The 17465-nt window shown below is 42.6% G+C and overlaps 1 protein-coding gene across 1 annotated transcript in view; it reads right to left on the reverse strand.

The window, feature by feature from the left end:
* Positions 1 to 505: 505 nt before the first annotated feature.
* The window catches only part of LOC139396925 (ventricular zone-expressed PH domain-containing protein-like), a 63245-nt gene continuing 46285 nt past the window's right edge, over positions 506 to 17465 (reverse strand). Inside the window, exons 6-8 of the mRNA XM_071143855.1 lie at positions 12639 to 12775; positions 3451 to 3504; positions 506 to 3298 (exon numbers count right to left, since the gene is read on the reverse strand). Coding sequence (XP_070999956.1) covers positions 3116 to 3298; positions 3451 to 3504; positions 12639 to 12775 — 374 coding nt within the window. The 3' untranslated portion in view covers positions 506 to 3115. The remainder of the gene's footprint in view (positions 3299 to 3450; positions 3505 to 12638; positions 12776 to 17465) is intronic.

Consider the following 17465-nt stretch of genomic DNA (forward strand, 5'->3'; position numbering starts at 1 on the left):
TGGTTCGCTCCTACAGACAGTGAGTCACGTGGTCGTGGATTCCTATATAAAGCAGGCAGACAGGCATCAAGACATTCAGTCACTGTTCCATTGAACGTTAGAATGGGCAAAACGAGTGACTTTAGCGACTTTGAGCGTGATATGATCGTCGGTGCCAGGCACACCGGTTCCAGTATCTCAGAAACGGCCGGCCTCCTGGGCTTTTCATGCACGACGGTGTCTAGGGTTAACCGAGAATGGCGCGACAAACAAAAAAACATTCAGTCAGAGGCAGTCCTGTAGGCGAAAACAGCTCGTTGATGACAAGAGCTCAAACAAGAACGGCAAGAATCGTGCAAACTAACAGGCGGGCCACAAACAGGCAAATAAAGGCACAGTACAACAGTAGTGTGCAGAATGGCATTTTGAAACACACAACTTGTCGGTCCTTGCTATTGCAGCAGAAGACCACACTGTAACGTTCGTCGTTGGGAGAAAAAGAGGAGGACCAATGCGCAGCGTGGTAAGTGTTCACTGCTTTTAATCACGTACTAGAACACTGAACAAAACAATAAATAACAAACGAACAGTCCCGTAAGGTGAAAGACAAAAACACTAAACAGGAAATAAGCACCCACAACTCAAAAGTGAAACCAGGCTACCTAAGTATGGTTCTCAATCAGGGACAACGATTGACAGCTGCCTCTAATTGAGAACCATACCAGGCCAAATACAGAAATCTCAAATCATAGAAAAAACTAACATAGACAACCCACCCACCTCACGCCCTGACCATACTAAAACAAAGACATAACAAAAATAACTAAGGTCAGAACGTGACACACACTGGGTTCCTATCAGCTAAAAACAAGAGGAAGTGACTCCAGTGGGCACGCCATCACCAACACTGGACAATCGAGGAGTGGAAAAAAACATTGCCTGGTTCCAACGAATCCTGGTTCCTGTTGGGTCATGCTGATGGCAGAAGCAGGATTTTGTGTAAGCAGCATGGCTCCATCCTGCCAGGTGTCAACGGTACAGCCATGGGGAATGTTTCCCTGGCACACGTTAGGTCCTTGGATACAATTGAGCAACGTTTGAACGTTACACCTTCCATGCCCTGAAGAATTCAGGCTGTTCTGGAGGCAAATGAGGGGTCCGACCCAGTACTACTAATAAACTGGCCACCGAGTGTACATCATCTACACTTACAACTCATTCAAAATACTTTATATTTTTACTTTTGATACTAAAGTATATGTTAGCAATTACACTTAAAACCAAAATACTTTATATTTTTACTCAAGTAGTATTTTACTGAGTGACGTTCACTTTTACTTGAGTAACTTTCTATGTAGGTATGTTTACTTTATGACAATTGGGTACTTTTCCCACAACTGATTCAAAATGACTTAACAATTATATCATCCACAGAAACAGCTCATTCATTATGACAGAACTGGCACTGGTTCCGAACACACAAGGACATCTCCAGACCAGTTCTTCGATTGACTTGGCGATTTGTGAGTGTATAGTTTTAAAGACTAAATATTAGTTCAGAGTCCATAACATATTGCTCCATGCTCCATAACATATTACCCCCCCCTAAGTCATTCATTACTCTGGAGAAAGAGGCAGTTCTGCAAACAACAGGTTTAATGTATTTATTCAGGGACATGTCAGAATTGTCAATGATGCTTGTCATTGTAAACACACACACACACACACACACACACACACACACACACACACACACACACACACACACACACCAAGCTCTTTTTTGGATGAAAAAAGCGAGAGAATACAAAGACGATAGCTTTGCCAATAAATGTGTTTCTCCATAGAAACATGTTTCCTGGAAGGAGAGAGAACGCACTGCCCCCAGCAGTGTGACCGATATCCACCCCTGTTGTTCTGAGCCTCTGCTAAGACCTCCAGGGGACTAGTCTGTTCATTTATCAAATATGACATACAGTGAGCTCCAAAAATATTGGGACAGTGACAATTGTGTTGTTGTTTTGCCTCTGTACTACAGCACTTTGGATGTGATACAATGACTATTAGGTGAAAGTGCAGACCGTCAGCTTTAATTTGAGGGGATTTTCATCCATATCGGGTCAACCTTTTAGAAATTATAGCACATTTTGTACATATCCCCCTATTTTAGGGAACCAAAAGGTATTGGGACAAATTCAAAATTCTCAGATTATTTTATGCCCAATAGAAATGATTGCTAATAATAATGTAGTGTGTCATTTTGTAATCACTTTTATTGTAAATAAGAATAAAATATGTTTCTAAACACTACAACATTAATGTGGATGCTACCCAGATTACAAATAGTCCTAAATGAACCGTGAATAATGACGAGTGAGAAAGTTACATACTTCCCAAATAAATGCTAACCTCCACTGTTATTGTAATGGTTACCATGTCTGGGGGTTATGATATTTGTGACGTTGGTCATTTTTTCTCAATACTTTTGGAACTCACTATATAACACCAGTGTTTTTGTTGTTGTTGAAATGACGGTAATATTAATAAATTCTACTGCCTCAAATGCTAATAGCACTAACTCTTGTTTGTTTGTTTGTTCTAGAACGTTCTCATCTGCTGTCCATTAAGGCTTCTTAATCTTCACTGTCTCGGCCAAGACAGTTCTATAACGCTGTTCACATTGAGCTTTTATTGCTAGGTTCAGTATGTCGATTGCTTTTGCTGGAAATAGAAGGTCATTAGTTATAGTAAGATCCTTATTGCTTTTAAATACTGAAACAATAGCCTTTATAAATGTATATAGATAGACTCTCCAAAAATGCTGACAATGATGTCTGGATATCAGTCTCAGCTGCCCCACAGCTGGCTGATATGATGATCAGAAACAGTGGATATCGGAGGACTGTCAGATGATCAGAAACAGTGGACATCACAGGACTGTCAGATGATCAGAAACCCGTGGACATCACAGGACTGTCAGATGATCAGAAACAGTGCATATCGCAGGACTGTCAGATGATCAGAAACCGTGGACATCACAGGACTGTTGTTAGTCGATGGTACAGTAGTGCGGGGCTGTGTGTTGTGTTTCTGGGTCAGGAACGGGTCACGGTAGAATATCTTCCAGGTCACAAGGTCACAGGTAGGTGGTGGCCTCTCTGTTCTCTCTCTCTCTGGCCTGGGCCACGGCAACATTAATACACTGGAGCCACTCCTCAGCATGCTTCTCATCACGAGCCTTCAGGACGTACGTCTTACTGTCCGTGAAGATCTCAAAGGCCCGAGGGAGACCCCGCTCACGTCGCTTCTTAGCCACCACCTGGACACACACACACACACACACACACACACACACACACACACACACACACACACACAGCCACAGCCAGTCAGACAACAGGCGATAGGGTTATCAGAAGTGGACAAAGGGTATGACTTGATGTTACATGAACAGACTTTAAGTTCCCCCACCTTGACGCTCTGCACTTTGCTCAGCTCGATGGTGCTGTCGTCTGGCTCATCCTTCTGTAGGAGACAGGACAAGCTATACATTAATAAATAGTGATAAGTGAAAGTTTTGGAGCAGCCATCCAATTCTATTGATGTCATTTCACTATAACCACTACACACGATGACAGGCCTCGTGATGTCATTTCACTATAACCACTACACACGATGACAGGCCTCGTGATGTCATTTCACTATAACCACTGCACATGATGACAGGCCTCGTGATGTCGTTTCACAATTACCACTACACAAGATGACAGGCCTCGTGATGTCATTTCACTATTACCACTACACATGATGACAGGCCTCGTGATGTCATTTCACAATTACCACTAAACAAGATGACAAGCCTCGTGATGTCATTTCACTATAACCACTACACATGATGACAGGCCTCGTGATGTGGTTTCATTATAACCACTACAAACGATGACAGGCCTCGTGATGTCATTTCACAATTACCACTACACATGAATGGCCTTTTTTGGAATGGAAAGTAAACCCTGACAGTTTCCCCAGAGGCACATTTATAATATTACCATTTAACATTGTGATATTGTGACTACCATCTTCCACTGATAATGCCCGATAAGATTAGAAATATAATTAGGTGATAATGCCCAGTAAGATTAGAAATATAATTAGGTGATAATGCCCAGTAAGATTAGAAATATAATTAGGTGATAATGCCCAGTAAGATTAGAAATATAATTAGGTGATAATGCCCAGTAAGATTAGAAATATAATTAGGTGATAATGCCCAGTAAGATTAGAAATATCATTATCACTTTTATACAACGGGTTACCAACATATTCAAATAAGGATTGACATATTTTCATAAAAAAAATGTATTTTGATGAATTTATTCATACTATTTCATCCTTCCACAAGATATAGTCCCGACACAAATCTAGGGTTGCTACACAAGCTGGCTGGTTGTTCGTTCAGTTGCCAGAGACGCGACTCGGTCGCTCAGTCTTTTTGTTGTGTGTCTATGGACGCGACCCAGTCGTTCATCCTAAATGTTCCATTGTCATACTGGCTGGCAATGTTCCTATCCCTTGCTTTCTAGTTAACTTACAGTCAAGTCAAATGTCAAAAATAATAACAACAGTAGCTACATATGCATTTGTTTAAAAACCTCTACAGGATCGATGTCCCCCCTCCCCCCACGGGATGGTTGAGCTAACCTGCGCTAATGTGATTAGCCTGTGACGTTTTAAGTAACAAGAACATTTCCCAGGACATAGACATGTCTAATATGGGCAGAAAGCTTAAATTATTTTCTATCTAACTGCACTGTCCAATTTACAGTAGTTATTACAGTGAAAAAATACCATGCTATTGTTTGAGGAGAGGGCACAGTTATGAACTTGAAAATGTATCAATAAACCAATTAGGCACATTTGGGTAGAATTGATACAACACTTTGAACAGAAATACAATGGTTCATTGGATCAGTCTAAAACTTTGCACATACACTGCTGCCATCTAGTGGCCTAAACTGGAAAAATACTTTGTGGCCTTTCTCTTGCATTTCAAAGATGATTAAAAAATATGTTTGTATTATCTTTTAACAGTGTGTAATGTGTTATATTCTCCTACATTCATTTCACAATAAGCTAATGAGGCGTGATTTCACCTGGCATAGAAAATGTTCAGAGGAGCTAGCCAACAACACAGATAACACAATCACTTCAAACACTGAAGTTGTAAAGACTTCAAACTAGCTGCACTTCATTTCGTTTTTACTTTTAATCAATTGAATATATCCATAAAAATTATGCCAGCTGATTCATGATTTTGACTGGCTGAGAAACGCTGCCTGTCTGTCTGTCTCGTCCCGACTCCCGACACGTTCATTAATATGGAGATCGAATTTGAATATTGGAACAATGTTTCAAATGACTAACTAAATGTAAGTCCAAAAGAAATGTGATATAATGTCTAGATGCTTTTTATAGTGAAGATCAAGTTTATAAATTGCCTGGCTGGGCTGATGAGACAGTAAATAGACATGTTAACATCATAGATTTAGCCGGTGGTAACTTGTGGAATAGACACCGGCCGGAATGCCCTTTTAACCAATCAGCATTCAGGATTAGACTCACCCATTGTATAATGTTGAACAGATGCCTTGGGGCGGTTATAGGCGACGTGTTGCTTGATGCCAAATATTTCAGTGACAAAGTAAAATGTTGCTAGGATTTGTTACGACAGTAAATTAGCACAAAACATCAACTTTTATGGTCCTCTTGCAAAGATCATTGCTGTAAGCTGCACATGTATGCAGTAAGACAAGAGGATGTTTTACTGTCTTCGTCCTTATATAAGGGAGGAAATGAAATCCTTCAGCCCATAAGCACTTCTTCTAATGTTCTACCCCTTAAGACAGCTACATCTTTCTGACTTGTGTAGGTGGAATGTGTATGTGTGTGTGTGTGTGGGTGAGTGTGTGTGTTTGTGTATGTGGAATGTGTATGTGTGTGTGTGTGTGTGTGTATATGTGTGTGTGTGTGTGTGTGTTTGTGTGTGTGGGTAAGTGTGTGTGTGTGTGTGTGTGTGTGTGTGTGTGTATGTGTGTGTGTGTGTGTGTGTGTGTGTGTGTGTGTGTGTGTGTGTGTGTGTGTTTGTGTGTGTGGGTAAGTGTGTGTGAGTGTACGTGTGTGATACACCACAGCCAAATCTTTAGGGATCATAAGGTCACAGAGCGAGCGCTAGGCTATAAGCTATTCTCCATAGACCTATACTCACATCCTTAGACCCCTCTAGTCAGCCATAGTTCTGTAGTCTGCGTGTGTTGTATGTGTGTGTGCTGTGTGTGTGATGGCAAGCGTTAATCTCCATAGACTTGCCCACATCCTTACCTCCCTGGCTGTCTGTGTGGAGGGCCTTCTGTTAGCTACAGTGGTTAAGCTATTCATGTATTCTCACACAGGTTAAAGGAGAAGTCAATATACTCCTCGGCCCTGTTCCATTTCGGCCCCTCGCCATGTCCTCTAGTTCCTATTGCATGTGTGTCCTAAGAATCGGTTAAATAAAAACAGTATTTTATGGCTTGACTTTGGAGAAGCGGTTAGGTAAAGGGGCTAGAGGACGACATGGAACAGGGGTGAAGCTGTACTGAGGTGGCATATTATGAGCTTGTCTTGCTCTCTCTCTCTCTCTCTCTCTCTCTCTCTCTCTCTCTCTCTCTCTCTCTCTCTCTCTCTCTCACACTCACACTCTCTCTCTCTCTCTCTCTCTCTCTCTCACCCTCTCTTTCTCTCTCTCTCTCGCACTCTCTCTCCCTCTCTTTCTTTCTCTCTCTCGCTCTCTCTCTCTAGCTCTCTCTCTCTCTTGCACTCACTCTCTAGCTCTCTCTCTCTCTCTCTCTCTCTCTCTCTCTCTCACTCACTCTCTAGCTCTCTCTCTCGCTCTCTCTAGCTCTCTTGCTCTCTCTCTCTCTCTCTCGCACTCACTCTCTAGCTCTCTCTCTCGCTCTCTCTCGCACTCACTCTCTAGCTCTCTCTCTCTCTCTCGCGCTCTCTCTCTATCTAGCTCTCTCTCTTGCGCTCTCTCTCCCTCTCTCTCTCTCTCTCTATCTCTCTCTCTCTCTCGCGCTCTCTCTCCCTCTCTTTCTCTCTCTAGCTCTCTCTCTCTCTCGCACTCACTCTCTCGCTCTCTCTCACACTCTCTCTCTCGCTCTCTCTCGCACTCACTCTCTAGCTCTCTCTCTCTAGCTCTCTCTCTCTCTCTCGCTCTCTCTCCCCCTCTTTCTCTCTCTAGCTCTCTCTCTCTCTCTAGCTCTCTCTCGCTCTCTTTCTCTCTCTCCCTCTCTTTCTCTCTCTCACTCTCTCTCTAGCTCTCTCTCTCTAGCTCTCTTTCTCTCTCTCTCTCTAGCTCTCTCTCTCTAGCTCTCTCTCTCTCTCTAGCTCTCTCTCTCTCTCTAGCTCTCTCTCTCTCTCTCTAGCTCTCTCTCTCTCTCTCTCTCTCTCTCTCTAGCTCTCTCTCTCTCTCTCTAGCTCTCTCTCTCTCTCTCTCTCTCTCTCTCTCTCTCTCTCTCTCTCTCTCTCTCTCTCTCTCTCTCTCTCTCTCATTCAACAAAGCAACACACACAGGATGAGTTACCTTGCCAAGAAGAGGACCTTGAGGTAGTTTGGCAGCAGATTCTGTCTGGTCCCAATTAGGAGGACTGTTAAAGGATTCTGGAATCATCAGTGGGGTTGGAAAGTGGCAGACAGAACCCGGGAACAAAAGAGATTACAGGAAATGCCAACATCTGATGACCAGTGATGGTGGCCAAGGTCAACAACCAGCAGTAGTGTACAGGTCAAAAGGTCAACAACCAGCAGTAGTGTACAGGTCAAAAGGTCAAGAAACCAACAGACCACATGGCTAAGCTCTGTTCCATCCTGTGGATCAAAAGCAAATCGCTTAGTTATGATACAAACTGCATAACATCCTTTCAGAACAACAGAAGTGCCTAGTGGTATAGGTTAGGGAATAGGTTAGGGTAAAAGTTAGGGTTATAGGTTAGGGGTATAGGTTAGGGGTATAGGTTAGGGTATAGGTTAGGGTATAAGTCAGGGGTATAGGTTAGGGGAATAGGTTAGGGGTATAGGTTAGGGTATAGGTTAGGGTATAAGTCAGGGGTATAGGTTAGGGGAATAGGTTAAGGGTATAGGTTAGGGTATAGGTTAGGGTATAAGTCAGGGGTATAGGTTAGGGGTAAAGCTTAGGGTATAGGTTAGGGGTAAAGGTTAGGGTATAGGTTAGGGGTAAAGGTTAGGGTATAGGTTAGGGGTAAAGGTTAAGGTATAAGTCAGGGGTATAGGTTAGGGGAATAGGTTAGGGGTATAGGTTAGGGTATAGGTTAGGGGTATACGTTAGGGAATTAGGTTAGTGGTTCAGGTTAGTGGTATAGGTTAGGGGTATAGATTAGGGATATAGGTTAGTGGTTCAGGTTAGTGGTATAGGTTAGGGGTATAGGTTAGGGGTATAGGTTAGTGTATAGGTTAGTGGTATAGGTTAGTGGTATAGGTTAGTGTATAGGTTAGTGGTATAGGTTAGGGGTATAGATTAGGGATATAGGTTAGTGGTTCAGGTTAGTGGTATAGGTTAGTGGATAGCTTAGAGGCTGATGTGGAACTGAGTCATTGGCACGGCAAGATTGAGTTGAGAAAACAAGAGACAAAGAGGAGGTCCAATTTGTGGCTTTAAACAGCTGTGGTGAGGGAGGAACTGTTGGTTAAATTACAATGTAGATTGTCTCGGGCAAGAGAGCTCAATTTCACTTCTCTTTTCAACCATTTACATTTCTTCCCCAATGTCTCAATATTTGTTAAAGCCTGGAGAATACAAAGCAGAGTTTTGAATTGAAGAAGTCAGAGAGTCCTCAGAAGATATGTCCACATCATTCATCTGGATTAAATCTGTCTGTCTGTCTGTCTGTCTGTCTGTCTGTCTGTCTGTCTGTCTCTCTCTCTCTCTCTCTGTCTCTCTCTCTCTCTCTCTTAGTCTCTCTCTCTCTCTCTCTTAGTCTCTCTCTCTCTCTCTCTTAGTCTCTCTCTCTCTCTCTCTTAGTCTCTCTCTCTCTCTCTCTTAGTCTCTCTCTCTCTCTCTCTTAGTCTCTCTCTCTTAGTCTCTCTCTCTTAGTCTCTCTCTCTTAGTCTCTCTCTCTTAGTCTCTCTCTCTTAGTCTCTCTCTCTTAGTCTCTCTCTCTCTCTCTCTCTCTCTCTCTCTCTCTTAGTCTCTCTCTCTTAGTCTCTCTCTCTTAGTCTCTCTCTCTCTCTCTCTCTCTCTCTCTCTCTCTCTCTCTCTCGTTTAACAACATTGACTAACAATAAGCCAACACTACCCACACACCAACACCACCCACACACCAACACCACCCACACACCAGCACTACCCACACACCAGCACTACCCAAACACCAGCACTACCCACACACCAACACTACCCACACACCAACACTACCCACACCAAAACTACCCACACACCAACACTACACACACACCAACACTACACACACACCCACACTACATACACCAACAGCAGGATAAAACATGATGATGACTCATGGGCTTTCTGATGACTACGTGACCTCAACACATTGTTTTACGGTACTGTTTTCTCAATGGTTCTGATTAGGCAACACTTTTTCCTTTGCACAATAATTATTTCTGCTGTAAAGTCCAATGACCTTAAACCAAGTTCTGCCTCAATGTAAGTCAGAATCAAACACTGATTAGGAGGGATTTGTATCGTTAAAACACAGTGGAGAGCTTCCTCGCCTTCACACACACACACACACACACACACACACACACACACACACACACACACACACACACACACACACACACACACACACACACACACACTGTTATTAAAGGGAACAATGACTGGGTTATTAAAGGGAATGACTGAGTTATTACAGGGAATAATGACTGAGTTATTACAGGGAATAATGACTGAGTTATTACAGGGAATAATGACTGAGTTATTAAAGGGAATAATGACTGGGTTATTAAAGGGAATGACTGAGTTATTAAAGGGAAGAATGACTGAGTTATTAAAGGGAATGACTGAGTTATTAAAGGGAATGACTGAGTTATTAAAGGGAATGACTGAGTTATTAAAGGGAATAATGACTGAGTTATTACAGGGAATAATGACTGAGTTATTACAGGGAATAATGACTGAGTTATTAAAGGGAAGGAATGAGTTATTACAGGGAAGAATGACTGAGCTATTAAAGGGAATGACTGAGTTATTACAGGGAAGAATGACTGAGCTATTAAAGGGAATGACTGAGTTATTACAGGGAAGAATGACTGAGCTATTAAAGGGAATGACTGAGTTATTACAGGGAAGAATGACTGAGCTATTAAAGGGAATGACTGAGTTATTACAGTTATTACAGGGAAGAATGACTGAGCTATTAAAGGGAATGACTGAGTTATTACAGGGAAGAATGACTGAGCTATTAAAGGGAATGACTGAGTTATTACAGGGAAGAATGACTGAGCTATTAAAGGGAATGACTGAGTTATTACAGGGAAGAATGACTGAGCTATTAAAGGGAATGACTGAGTTATTACAGGGAACAATGACTGAGCTATTAAAGGGAATGACTGAGTTATTACAGTTATTACAGGGAAGAATGACTGAGCTATTAAAGGGAATGACTGAGTTATTACAGGGAAGAATGACTGAGCTATTAAAGGGAATGACTGAGTTATTACAGGGAAGAATGACTGAGCTATTAAAGGGAATGACTGAGTTATTACAGGGAAGAATGACTGAGCTATTAAAGGGAATGACTGAGAGATTAAAGGGAAGAATGACTGACTTATTAAAGGGAATGACTGAGTTATTACAAGGAAGAATGACTGAGCTATTAAAGGGAATGACTGAGCTATTACAGTGAAGAATGACTCAAGAAGTTGCAGCATCATACTCAGATCCTGGGCGTCACCCATTGATTAATAGCGGGCCAAACTTATAACTCATAGTATGTCGTCTACTAAGGCTCAATACTGGGACCAAAGTTATTACAATAATCTCTAGTTGATTCCCCAGATAGACATTAGGCCTTGTCACGAGATGGGGACTCCACTGTTTCACCCAGCATCACATCATGATTCAATTAAAAAGTAGAAAAGGAAAAAACACATAATGACAGGGAGTCCAGTGACTCTTTTTTGTTTGTTTGTGCCTTCCTTGGAGGGATGTAAATGTGTACGTGTGTGTTTTTAAAATGATTTCTGTCTACGTAAGGGTCTATTTGAAGTGTTCCCCTGTGTATATGCAGTGGTGGAAAAAAAGTACCCAATTGTCATACTTGAGTAAATGTATAGACAAGTAAAAATGAAAGTTACAGAGTAAAATACAACTTGAGTAAAAGTCTAAATATAAATAAGTAAATATACTTAAGCATCAAAAGTAAAACTATAAATATTTTTTAAATTCCTTATATTAAGCAAAGCAGACGGCACTATTTAATTGTTTTAAAAATCTACAGATAGCCAGGGGCACACTCCAACACTCAGACATCATCTACAGATAGCCAGGGGCACACTCCAACACTCAGACATCATCTACAGATAGCCAGGGGCACACTCCAACACTCAGACATCATCTACAGATAGCCAGGGGCACACTCCAACACTCAGACATCATCTACAGATAGCCAAGGGCACACTCCAACACTCAGACATCATCTACAGATAGCCAGGGGCACACTCCAACACTCAGACATCATCTACAGATAGCCAGGGGCACACTCCAACACTCAGACATCATCTACAGATAGCCAGGGGCACACTCCAACACTCAGACATCATCTACAGATAGCCAAGGGCACACTCCAACACTCAGACATCATCTACAGATAGCCAGGGGCACACTCCAACACTCAGACATCATCTACAGATAGCCAGGGGCACACTCCAACACTCAGACGTCATCTACAGATAGCCAGGGGCACACTCCAACACTCAGACATCATCTAAAGATAGCCAGGGGCACACTCCAACACTCAGACATCATCTACAGATAGCCAGGGGCACACTCCAACACTCAGACATCATCTACAGATAGCCAGGGGCACACTCCAACACTCAGACATCATCTACAGATAGCCAGGGGCACACTCCAACACTCAGACATCATCTACAGATAGCCAGGGGCACACTCCAACACTCAGACGTCATCTACAGATAGCCAGGGGCACACTCCAACACTCAGACATCATCTACAGATAGCCAGGGGCACACTCCAACACTCAGACATCATCTACAGATAGCCAGGGGCACACTCCAACACTCAGACATCATCTACAGATAGCCAGGGGCACACTCCAACACTCAGACATCATTTACAAATGAAGCATGTGTGTTTAGTTTAGTACTAAATGTAACGAGTACTTTTGGGTGTCAAGGAAAATGTAGGGATTAAACAGTACATTATTTTCTTTAGGAATGTAGTGAAGTAAAAGTTGTCAAAAATATAAATAGTAAAGTAAAGTACAAATACCCTCCAAAACTACTTAAAGAGTACTTGAAAGTATTTCTACTCAAGTACTTTATGCCACTGTGTATATGATATACTTTATTGTTCCCCGAGGGAACAGCTAAAGTCTAAGTGTCAAAGGAATACATACTGATTTTCCCTTCCGGAAGTGGAGTTGGTTTCCTGCCAGGGTGAAGTAGCGAGTCTTCCAACGTTTGATGAACTTCCAGCGAACCTGCTTCTCCTTCAGTTTCCCCTCTATCAGCGGCTGGCCATCCTCGTTCACCACTGGAGAGACAAATCAAAACAACATAACGCTCAATCAGTTGTGATTCTCAACCACTCAATGTTACCACCTGCTTATGGAGTGTATGTAGCCATGTGGGAAACAAACCCACAAGCATCCGGCACCAACGTGGGAATCAAACCCACAAGCATCCGGCTCCAACGTGGGAATCAAACCCACAAGAACCCGACCTCAACTTGGGAATCAAACCCACAAGCACCCTGCTAAAACGTGGGAATCAAACCCACAAGCATCCGGCCCCAACGTGGGAATCAAACCCACAAGCACCCGGCTCCAACGTGGGAATCAAACCCATAAGCATCCGGCCCCAACGTGGGAATCAAACCCACAAGCACCCTGCTCCAACGTGGGAATCAAACCCACAAGCACCCTGCTCCAACGTGGGAATCAAACCCACAAGCATCCGGCCCCAACGTGGGAATCAAACCCACAAGCACCCTGCTCCAACGTGGGAATCAAACCCACAAGCACCCTGCTCCAACCCACTGTGCCCTTGGAACCACAAAAGAAACCCACAGGAAGATGTGATGATTGAAAATCGAGGCTGAATATATATGTAGATACTACAGTTGAAGTCGGAAGTTTACATACACCTTAGCCAAATACATTTAAACTAACATTTAATCCTAGTAAAAATTCCCTGTCTTAGGTCACTTAGAAACACCACTTTATTTTAAGAATGTGAAATGTCAGAATAATAGTAGAGAGAATTATTTATTTCAGCTTTTATTTCTTTCATCACATTCCCAGTGGGTCAGAAGTTTACATACACTCAATTAGTATTTGGTAGCATTGCCTTTAAATTGTTAAACTTGGGTCAAACGTTTCGGGTAGCCTTCCACAAGCTTCCCACAATAAATTGGGTGAATTTTGGCCAATTCCTCCTGACAGAGCTGGTGTAACTGAGTCAGGTTTGTAGGCCTCCTTGCTCGCACATGCTTTTTCAGTTCTGCCCACAAATGTTCTATAGGATTGAGGTCAGGGCTTTGTGATGGCCACTCCAATACCTTGACTTTGTTGTCCTTAAACCATTTTGCCACAACTTTGGAAGTATGTTTGGGGTCATTGTCCATTTGGAAGACCCATTTGCGACCAAGCTTTAACTTCCTGACTGATGTCTTGAGATGTTGCTTCAATATATCCACATAATATTCCCTCCCATAATGCCATCTATTTTGTGAAGTGCACCAGTCCCTCCTGAAGCAAAGCACCCCCACAGCATGATGCTGCCACCCCCGTGCTTCACGGTCGGGATGGTGTTCTTTGGCTTGCAAGCCTCCCCCTTGTTCCTCCAAACATAACGATGGTCATTATGGCCAAACAGTTCTATTTTTGTTTCATCAGACCAGATGACATTTCTCCAAAAAGTACAATCTTTGTCCCTATATGCAGATGCAAACCGTAGTCTGGCTTTTTTATGTTGTTTTTATAGCAGTGGCTTCTTCCTTGCTGAGCGGTCTTTCCGGTTATGTCGATATAGGACTCGTTTTACTGTGGATATAGATACTTTTGTACCTGATTCCTCCAGCATCTTCACAAGGTCCTTTGCTGTTGTTCTCCTTCCTGCGTCTCCTTCCTGAGCGGTATGATGGCTGCGTGGTCCCATGGTGTTTGCACGTGCATACTATTGTTTGTACAGATGAACATGGTACCTTCAGGCGTTTGGAAATTGCTCCCACAGGATGAACCAGACTTGTGGAGGTCTACAATTTTTTTTCTGAGGTCTTGGATGATTTCTTTTGATTTTCCCATGATGTCAAGCAAAGAGGCACTGAGTTTGAAGGTAGGCCTTGAAATACATCCACAGGTACACCTCCAATTGACTCACATGATGCCAATTAGCCAGAAGCTTCTAAAGCCATGAAATCATTTTCTGGAATTTTCCAAGCTGTTTAAAGGCACAGTCAACTTAGTGTATGTAAACTTCTGACCCACTGGAATTGTGATACAGTGAATTATAAGTTAAAACCTCTTACTTCTACCCCCTCCTTTTTCAAACATTCTGTTAAAAATCGCGCAACTTTTCAGCGTCCTGCTACTCATGCCAGGAATATAGTATATGCATATGATTAGTATGTGTGGATAGAAAACACTCTGAAGTTTATAAAACTGGTTAAATCACGGCTGTGACTATAACAGATCGTGTGTTTCATTGAAAAACGCAAGAAAAACTGCTCTCTGAAAGCTAAAAATAATTTCCATAAGTCACTTCCACGAGTTGTTAAAAGAGAACAGAATTTAATATCGACCTGCCTGCAATTCATACAAATTCCACACGATGTCGCCATTGTCGTCATTTTCAATTGAATTAATTGTTGGAAAATCCATCTATCTGGCATCCATTTTCCCAGTCTTCACCCGGATGTTGTTGATGAAGACATTAGCAGCCATTGATTTGCAAGCGAAGACCTATTGAAAATACATCGCCCTGTAATCATTTTGATAGATTATAAACGTTTACTAATACCTAAAGTTGGATTACAAAAGGATTTCGAAGTGTTTGGTGAAAGTTTATCGTCGACTTTTTTAATTTTAAAAAATTACGCAGCGTTTAAAAACGATGTTTTTTTCTGAATGACACAGCTTCCATACAAAGCTATTTTGGGTATATATGGACCGATTTAAACGAAAAAAAGACCCAATAGTGATGTTTATGGGGCATATAGGAGTGCCAAGAAAGAAGCTCGTCAAAGGTAATGAATGTTTTATATTTTATTTCTGCGTTTTGGGTAGCGCCGGCTACCGCAAAATCTGTTGTTTACGTGTCGTGCTGGCGTTTTGGGGGGTGCATGCTATCAGATAATAGCTTCTCATGCTTTCGCCGAAAAGCATTTTAAAAATCTGACTTGCTGGCTAGGTTCACAACGAGTGTAGCTTTAATTCAATACCCTGCTTGTGAATTTTGATCAAAGATTGAGTTGTAACAAGTACATTTAGCATTTAGCGTAGCGCATTTGCATTTCCAGGTGCATACTTGAGACGTCTGCGTCTCAAGTATGGTCAAGAAGTTAAATAACCTGTCTGTAAACAATTGTTGTAAAAATGACTTGTGTCATGCACAAAGTAGATGTCCTAACCGACTTGCCAAAACTATAGTTTGTTAACAAGATTTGTGGAGTGGTTGAAAAACAAGTTTTAATGACTCCAAACTAAGTGTATGTAAACTTCCGACTTCAACTGTATATCCCCTTCCTCTCATCTTTAGTCTGGTCTATATTCCCAGGAACAGCCCGGTAGGCCTATTCCATCCCAATGTGCTGTATATTCCCCTTCCTCTCATCTTTAGTCTGGTCTATATTCCCAGGAACAGCCCAGTAGGCCTATTCCATCCCAATGTGCTGTATATTCCCCTTCCTCTCATCTTTAGTCTGGTCTATATTCCCAGGAACAGCCCGGTAGGCCTATTCCATCCCAATGTGATGTATATTCCCCTTCCTTATGAGTTTAATACCTGCCTGCTGTTTTGTATTGTCTAGCACTAAACAAGAGTGATCAGAGCCATCTATTTAGTTCATGCATGGCTCTGTCTGAAATAGAAAACAGCAGACAGTAATTGGCCTTCAAACTTATTTTGGACAGAGAGATCACAGCCGTACAGAACCTCTAGACTGAGAGATCACAGCCGTACAGAACTTCTAGACAGAGAGATCACAGCCGTACAGAACCTCTAGACAGAGAGATCACAGCCGTACAGAACCTCTAGACTGAGAGATCACAGCCGTACAGAACCTCTAGACTGAGAGATCACAGCCGTACAGAACCTCTAGACAGAGAGATCACAGCCGTACAGAACCTCTAGACTGAGAGATCACAGCCGTACAGAACTTCTAGACAGAGAGATCACAGCCGTACAGAACCTCTAGACTGAGAGATCACAGCCGTACAGAACCTCTAGACTGAGAGATCACAGCCGTACAGAACTTCTAGACTGAGAGATCACAGCCGTACAGAACCTCTAGACTGAGAGATCACAGCCGTACAGAACCTCTAGACTGAGAGATCACAGCCGTACAGAACCTCTAGACTGAGAGATCACAGCCGTACAGAACCTCTAGACTGAGAGATCACAGCCGTACAGAACCTCTAGACTGAGAGATCACAGCCGTACAGAACCTCTAGACTGAGAGATCACAGCCGTACAGAACCTCTAGACTGAGAGATCACAGCCGTACAGAACCTCTAGACTGAAAGATCACAGCCGTACAGAACCTCTAGACTGAGAGATCACAGCCGTACAGAACCTCTAGACTGAGAGATCACAGCCGTACAGAACCTCTAGACTGAGAGATCACAGCCGTACAGAACCTCTAGACTGAGAGATCACAGCCGTACAGAACCTCTAGACTGAGAGATCACAGCTGTACAGAACCTCTAGACTGAGAGGCACAGCTAAATGAGATGAAATGGCACCAGTTCAAACTATACCTCATTGTTGATTAGCATCAGGTATAGCTTTATCGGGAAACAGCAGCCCAACCATCCACTTCGTCAAGGCAAACAGACGAACTGCAGCTTTATTCATGTTACAAATTAACCACAGGCTAAGGACATACACCCATTACCGCAGTCTCCTCCTATCTCTGCTGTCACTCTCACTCTCTATGTTGTCCAACAAACACGCACGCACACGCACGCACGCGCACGCACACACACACACACACACACGCACGC

Source organism: Oncorhynchus clarkii, unplaced genomic scaffold, assembly GCF_045791955.1.
Source record: "Oncorhynchus clarkii lewisi isolate Uvic-CL-2024 unplaced genomic scaffold, UVic_Ocla_1.0 unplaced_contig_928_pilon_pilon, whole genome shotgun sequence".
NCBI lineage: Eukaryota > Metazoa > Chordata > Actinopteri > Salmoniformes > Salmonidae > Oncorhynchus > Oncorhynchus clarkii.